At 33.5% G+C, this 7,052-nt stretch overlaps 1 protein-coding gene and 1 non-coding gene across 2 annotated transcripts; one reads left to right on the forward strand and one right to left on the reverse strand.

Annotated features, from left to right (window-relative positions):
* Window positions 1–525: 525 nt before the first annotated feature.
* On the reverse strand, window positions 526–598 carry TRNAK-CUU (transfer RNA lysine (anticodon CUU)). The gene has a single exon. It is a non-coding gene; the product is annotated as a tRNA-Lys (tRNA).
* Window positions 599–3,919: 3,321 nt separating this feature from the next.
* LOC140977221 (probable protein phosphatase 2C 23) lies at window positions 3,920–6,889 on the forward strand. Its single transcript, XM_073441872.1, has 4 exons — window positions 3,920–5,476; window positions 5,584–5,697; window positions 6,157–6,421; window positions 6,525–6,889. Exons 1-4 carry the CDS (start codon window positions 4,088–4,090, stop codon window positions 6,638–6,640), a joined length of 1,884 nt encoding a protein of 627 aa, XP_073297973.1. The 5' UTR covers window positions 3,920–4,087; the 3' UTR covers window positions 6,641–6,889.
* The last annotated feature ends 163 nt before the right edge of the window (window positions 6,890–7,052 follow it).

Consider the following 7,052-nt stretch of genomic DNA (forward strand, 5'->3'; position numbering starts at 1 on the left):
TATCGAATAATTTAGGTTATGTTTGGACGAAAATATTTGAAATTCAAGATTTTAAATTTATTGTTATTGTTAAATAAAACTAAGTCAAGTTTATCTTACACTATATAATATATATGACAATGAATTTCAAATTACTTCAATGTTTTAATGATTGAAATCTATTGTAATTAGTATAATTGGAGTGTAAATAAATGGGGACATGGATTTAAATTTCTTTGATGCCCAAATATAGAGGTTCATGTATCTTGTGAGACGGTCTCACGAATCTTTATCTGTGAGACGAGTCAACCCTATCGATATTCACAATAAAAAGTAATACTATTAGTACAAAAATTAATATTTTTTAATGAATAATCAAAATAAAATATCTGTCTCACAAAATATAACTTGTGAGATCGTCTCAAACAAATTTTTGTCAAAATAGAGTCTAAGGGGTTAGCGAGACTGCAGCCAATTTCTAACCGTGTTTGACGGGGAGGCCCACTAGGGAGAAGGAAAATAAATTGATAAAATTAAAAATAAAAACGCCCACCGTGGGGCTCGAACCCACGACCACAAGGTTAAGAGCCTTGCGCTCTACCAACTGAGCTAGACGGGCTTCTTCGGTGAGATGTCGCTCGTTACAAAAATTAACTATTAAAGTCTCTCCAACCTCCATAGCTTTTACTCCAATTGTCAACTATTATTTATTTGTTTATTTTTTAAATTACACTAGCATCACCTCATTCCCCGTTTCTTTTAAATAATAAAAAAATCGAGATATAATTTTTTAGTTTCTTCTATATTTTAGTCTCTTATATTTATCAGTATTCTTTAATTTTTTTTTAGTTTTTGGATAATAATTATACAAAAGATTAAAGTTTACTGTATTAATATTCCGAGTTTATTATACTGATGTTCTCTGAATTTAAATATAATACATTAAATATTATTTTAATAAAAAATTTTGATTGAGTGAATAACTTGTTTTCTCAAAAAACTTGAAAAAAATATATATCTTGATTTTTTTTTTTATCATTGTTTATAAAAAAAATTCAAGCATAACTAATATATCTAGCATGTTATTCAATGCTTTGACGATGGGAAAGAACTTTAGCAAAAACGTATTGAATAATTCATTTCATTTGATCGGGTTTGTTTTGTAATAAGAGCCTTAACTTGAATTTTTTTATTTTTTTTTTACGATTGTATTAATTAAAAATTCAATTTATCAAAACATATAATAAATATAATTGTTTGACGTATCTAACATATTCAATCTATTAAACTTCATATATAAATCGAGTCGAAACAAAGTACCGAGTCCTTCAAAATATTAACGGACATGAACCATTGTCATATCTTGAAAACTCCTACACAAAAAGTATTACGCGCTTATAATAATTTGATTAAATAAAAGCGGGTTGGTTTGAATTAAAGTTTTGAGGTCCAACTACTATTCGGTTCATCGATTTTTCCTAAGTCAAAATATGAATAGTTAGACTTACTACGTGTTGTCCAATGGTCCAAAATGTTGGTCAATTTAGCTCCTTTTTTCTCCATTATTATTATTATTATTATTATTATTATTATTAATGTCATTTTTTCTCCATTGTTGCATGTATGTAAACAAGTGATAAAGAATGTAAATCAATTAATAATATATACTATATGTAGAGTAAAGATATAACACGATCATTTCACGAAAGACATAGCATATGCCTCTGAAAGTGATCTGGTTTAATATAATGGTATGAATTGTGTATATCAGATATATGTGTTGTTTACGATGTTATAACACATTGTGACAACATGCATCAGAATAAGATAACACACATATAAATAACTTTAATTAACAATAACACATAGATGATCATGTACAATTGAACACACTTGTGTTATGTCTCGAGGCAAAATAATATCTAGAAACACAAGAATGCAAATCTATGTGGCCGAAATTCGTTGCGACAACAGTTCTTTAATCAACACTTTGTACGGTTGTTGTATCCAATACGTCACGATATCAGAATGAAACAAAGATACTCCGTCTATGCGAATTTTTCAAAATTCTCTGTTTGTTATCTCGTATCTTGCCTCTTCTTTGTGCAATCATTATTCTTCAATAGATTTGTGTTGATTTTGATAAGATTATTTGTATAGATTCTTACAAGATATGAGGAAAGTAATATTTCATTATAAAACACATTATTTTAAACATTAAAAATTAATTCTAGAGTTTAATAAAATCAATATTCCAGTGAGTCAAAACTCTTACGTAAAATCTTATCACAAAGAAAGGAATTTATGAGATAAATTGTGTTTTGCAAAGGAATGCATGTTTCCTTTCACTAAGGACCAACATTTTTGTCATATAATTTGCATTTTTTTTTAAAATTTTTTATGTTGTTATCAATCAATTAACAATTTTAATCCATAAACTTACATTTTTTTATTCAAATTTTTTTACTAGAAAACTTACATGATATTGATAAATGCTTACATGACGTCGAAAATTTGACTTAGCAATAAAAAAAAATGTTGACATGTGTGGATTTACATTGACATTTCGACGAAAAATAACTACAAATAAAAAAATATAAGTTAATGAACTGAAATCATGAATTGATCAATAACATGACCATGTGCAAATTACGTGATAAAAAGTATATCTTCCCAAAATGAAAGAACCTAAGCCGAAGCCTCGCAATCCTCATTAAGGACTCCGCGTATCTATTTAATTCCATAGTGTTAATCACTAACTAATTCAAACTTCATAGATGTCAAACCTTTTACATTCTCACGCATCATGCGTGTTTGTGTTCAATTTTGGAGTAAAGTCAAGTCCCTTAACTTTACGTGGATATGAACGGAAGTTTCAATATTTTATTCCGACTAATATTCAACGAAAATATAATTAGTTGATTTATTTTAAGTCAAGTCCTATGTTTTTTTTAAAAAAAATTGAAATTGAAATTTATTAGAAAATTAATTTTTCTAAACAAAAGGGAATCCCGTAGCATAGAGATTTTTTTTAGAAGGACGATGCAAATAATTATAAAAATTTATACACATTATACTCTAAAAATTAATTATAAAGCATCGTATGTGAAACAATAAATTTTTTTTTCCCTCAACAAACGGGCATCTCATAGTTTATTTTTATTTTCACCAAAATTTATCCATAAGATGGTAGCTTTATAAATTTAATAGGGGATAAGCAAGAATTTAAAGCACCCACTTATATAATATTATGAAATTAAATAACACCCAAAAAGTTGAATATAGTGTATAAGGTTGGCAATTGGCATAAAGGGTGCACCATAGATTTATTATGTGGTTGAAAAGAAAGAGGTTTTAAAGAGATTTGAATTTATGCAAAGTAAAAATGTTGTTATTATCTTCATTTATGATCGTATTTTCTTCTTCATCAACATCATCATAATATATTTTCGTTAATTATATTAACAAAACTAAATTGGCCGAGTTGCATTTGCACGTTTATTGTGAATACTCTTTTAACTCGTAGCAGATCTCTTGTGAAACGTTTTCACGGACTTTTATCCGTGAGACGGATCAACACTGCTTATATTTACAATAATAACCACTATTTTTGACATAAAAATTAATATTTTTTCATGAATAATTCGAATAAGAAATTTGAAGAGGCCCGCGCCGAAGAGGACGGGGTGACCGCCGATGCCATGAGGTCAGGGGCAGACATAAGCACGCTGGAAAGATTCGTCTCGGTATAATGAGGACATTCTTCAAATCTGAGGTGTTACAAAATCTGTCTCATAAAATTAATTCGTGATACCNTATATATATATATATATATATATATATAATTAATGTCATTAAATAGTCAACCCTTTAGCCCACCAAAACCAAAAGCATGGGAATATTAAAGAAATCAAAATTTAATACTACTTTTCCACTATATATAAAAGTCAACTCTCTCTCTCTTCATTTATCTTCTCCACATCTCCGATTATCTCTCTTCTTCAACTCCAATACCAAACCGTGAGCTTTCAGCTTTTCCGAATTCAACCCCCTCTCTATTTCTTTACATCTTTTTGTATCTGTTGGGGTTTAAAGATTTCTTTAAAACATGGGCAATGGAGGGGGGAAGCTCAGCCTCTGCTTCGCCGGAGCCCCCGGTGAGATTTCCCGCCGCCGCCACGACATCGCGGTGTGCCTGTCGGATCCCCTGGATGAAGGTTTAGGTCACTCATTTGCCTACATCCGACCAGACCCACCTCACAGAACGCAAGCTTTCGACGATTTGGCATGCCAAACGGCGCCGTTCCGCACCATCTCCGGGGCCGCAATCTCCGCCAATGCTTTCACTCCCCTCTCGACGGACCCTTATACGTGCAACGGCTCTACTTGTCTTGACAAAGCATCAGCTTTTGAAAGCTCACAATTATTTTCTTCCATTCCCTTGCAGCCGATTCCGAGAAATTCCACCTCCACAGTGAGGTCCGGCCCAATTCTGAGGAATACGGTTCAGGGTTCGGGGCCCATTTTAAGGAATCCAGGTTACGTTTCCGGCCCGATTGAGCGCGGTTTCTTGTCCGGCCCGATTGAGCGCAGCTTCATCTCTGTTCCATTGGAGAATCAAGTCGATCAGTTGCAAAGATACAAGCGCAAATCCAAGAAATGGGATCTGGTAAAAAACTTAAAAGGGTTGATCTCAAAATCTTTTTGGGGACCTGGTTTCTCTAAAGAATTGAGTAGTAATGAGAACAATACTGCTACTCTGAGCGGTAATAGCAGCAGCACGATTACTAGTAATAATCTAAGTAGCCAATTGAGCTTAGTTGATGATAACGATGATGTTGGTGATGAATCTTTTGGCAGTCAGAATGTGCAGTGGGCACAGGGCAAAGCTGGCGAGGACAGAGTGCATATCGTGGTTTCTGAAGAACATAGTTGGGTTTTTGTTGGAATTTATGATGGATTCAATGGCCCTGATGCTACTGATTTTCTGTTGAACAATCTCTATTCCAATGTTTCCAAGGAACTGAAGGGGCTGTTATGGTGTGACAAGTCCGAATCTTGTGAAAATGGGGTTAATAGCTCGGCATTTTGTTCTAAAAGTTTGGATAGTAAGGAAAGAGAGGAGCTGGACTTGAAATTGAGGGAGAAATTGGGCTATCTGGAACCTGCTGCGATTAATCATTTAGGTGTGTTGAAAGCGTTATCCGAGGCCTTGAGGAAGACCGAAGCATCTTATTTACAGATAGCAGACATGATGCTAATGGAGAATCCCGAGTTATCTTTGATGGGATCTTGTGTTCTGGTTATGGTTATGAAAGGTGACGATGTGTACTTGCTTAATGTTGGAGACAGTCGGGCTGTTTTAGCCAGGGCCGATTCTCAAGTTGGGAACATGAGGAAGTCGTCCGAGGAATCGCTATACGGTTATGTATACGAACACACTCACAACTTGAGGTCTTGTCAGCTAACAATGGATCATAGCACATCTGTTAGAGAGGTAGAAACATGTTTTAGTCAATCTATGTTTCTTTAAGGTCTGTGTTTTGTTGTTTGCTCTTTAGTTCCTATACTCAATGTTTATGTGGTAATTGTTCATCATAATAGGAAGTGAGAAGGATTAGAAATGCACATCCAGATGATGCTTTTGCTGTTTATAAGGAGAGAGTGAAAGGTTCATTAAAGGTTACCCGAGCTTTTGGGGCTGGCTTTCTCAAACAGGTATGCATCATTGTAAACTACAAAAATTCACGTTTCACATATATAAATTGATGGAGAGTAGCAACAATCTCTCAGAAAGCATACTAATAGGAACAATCTCATAGCTTGTTGGGTGTAACGTGTGATTGTCTATGTAGTATAGCAATCTGTATGTGGCATTAGAGTTGCTGTAGGTTTTTTTTTTTTTTTTTTTTTTTTTTTTTTTTTTTTTTTTTTTTTTTTTTTTTTTTTTTTTTTTTTTTTTTTTTTTTTTTTTTTTTTTTTTTTTGAGTTGCTGTAGGTTTGAAATCCATCAGCTGTAGTATTTAGTGTTTCTCCCGTTATCTCATAGAGCACAGTGCCCCTCCTATATTCCATCTTGTGGGCATAATCTGGGGGAATCTTCACAAATTTCTATCCATACATAACTTCTATATTCCGGATAATTCAATATATTCTGAATTGATGTGTTCTTTACAGCCCAAGTGGAACAACGCACTACTTGAGATGTTCAGAATTGATTATGTCGGAACGTATCCATACATCACGTGCTCACCGTCTCTATGCCACCACAGATTAAATCCCATAGACAAGTTCTTGATCCTATCATCTGATGGCCTTTACCAGTACTTCACTAACCAAGAAGCTGTCTCTGAAGTTGAGATGTTCATGTCAACTTTCCCTGAGGGCGATCCAGCTCAGCATCTAGTCGAAGAAGTGCTATTTCGTGCTGCTAAAAAAGCCGGTATGACTCTGAATTCTAGGCTCCATTTCATGAAAAATTATACTACATATATATTTAAAAAAATTTGTATATGATGAACATGAACTTGTGATTGAATTGGCAGGTATGGATTTTCATGAATTACTCGATATCCCACAAGGGGATCGTCGCAGATACCATGATGACGTCTCAATCATCATTATTTCATTCGAAGGGAGGATATGGCGATCATCCGTGTGACTAGGTTAGGAATCAGACATACACACAACCAAGAAAAAAAATTATAGGAAGCTTTATGATTGTAAATGTGTGATATATATACCAGTTGCTGGGGATTTGTAAATGCTGACATCCCCAAGATTTTCCCCTTAAATTCATGCGCTATACATCTTCAAAAGTTGTAGTTCTGATCAGGTTTACATTTTCCTTGTAGAAATGTATATCAAAAGTCGTAAATTCAATGGAAAGGCGAAGATTCTTTCGTTTTTTAATATGTTGTCATGCCGGCAGATGCCTTCACTTAAAAATCATAAGAATATTTCTTGTGTGGTTAGAAAATTAACTAAAATAAAACTTATGTTTCCAGTTGGAAATTTTCAAGTATATTACGTGGTATTTCTTAATACACACACACACACACACACACACACAC

The sequence above is a fragment of the Primulina huaijiensis genome, chromosome 5 (genome assembly GCF_012295235.1).
Source record: "Primulina huaijiensis isolate GDHJ02 chromosome 5, ASM1229523v2, whole genome shotgun sequence".
NCBI lineage: Eukaryota > Viridiplantae > Streptophyta > Magnoliopsida > Lamiales > Gesneriaceae > Primulina > Primulina huaijiensis.

Coding starts and splice junctions, on each gene's coding strand:
- LOC140977221 (XM_073441872.1), top strand. CDS start 4,088: ATGGGCAATGGAGGGGGGAAGCTCAGCCTCTGCTTCGCCGGAGCCCCC. Junction 5,477..5,583: donor ATAGCACATCTGTTAGAGAG/GTAGAAACATGT, acceptor TCATCATAATAG/GAAGTGAGAAGGATTAGAAA. Junction 6,422..6,524: donor TCGTGCTGCTAAAAAAGCCG/GTATGACTCTGA, acceptor TTGAATTGGCAG/GTATGGATTTTCATGAATTA.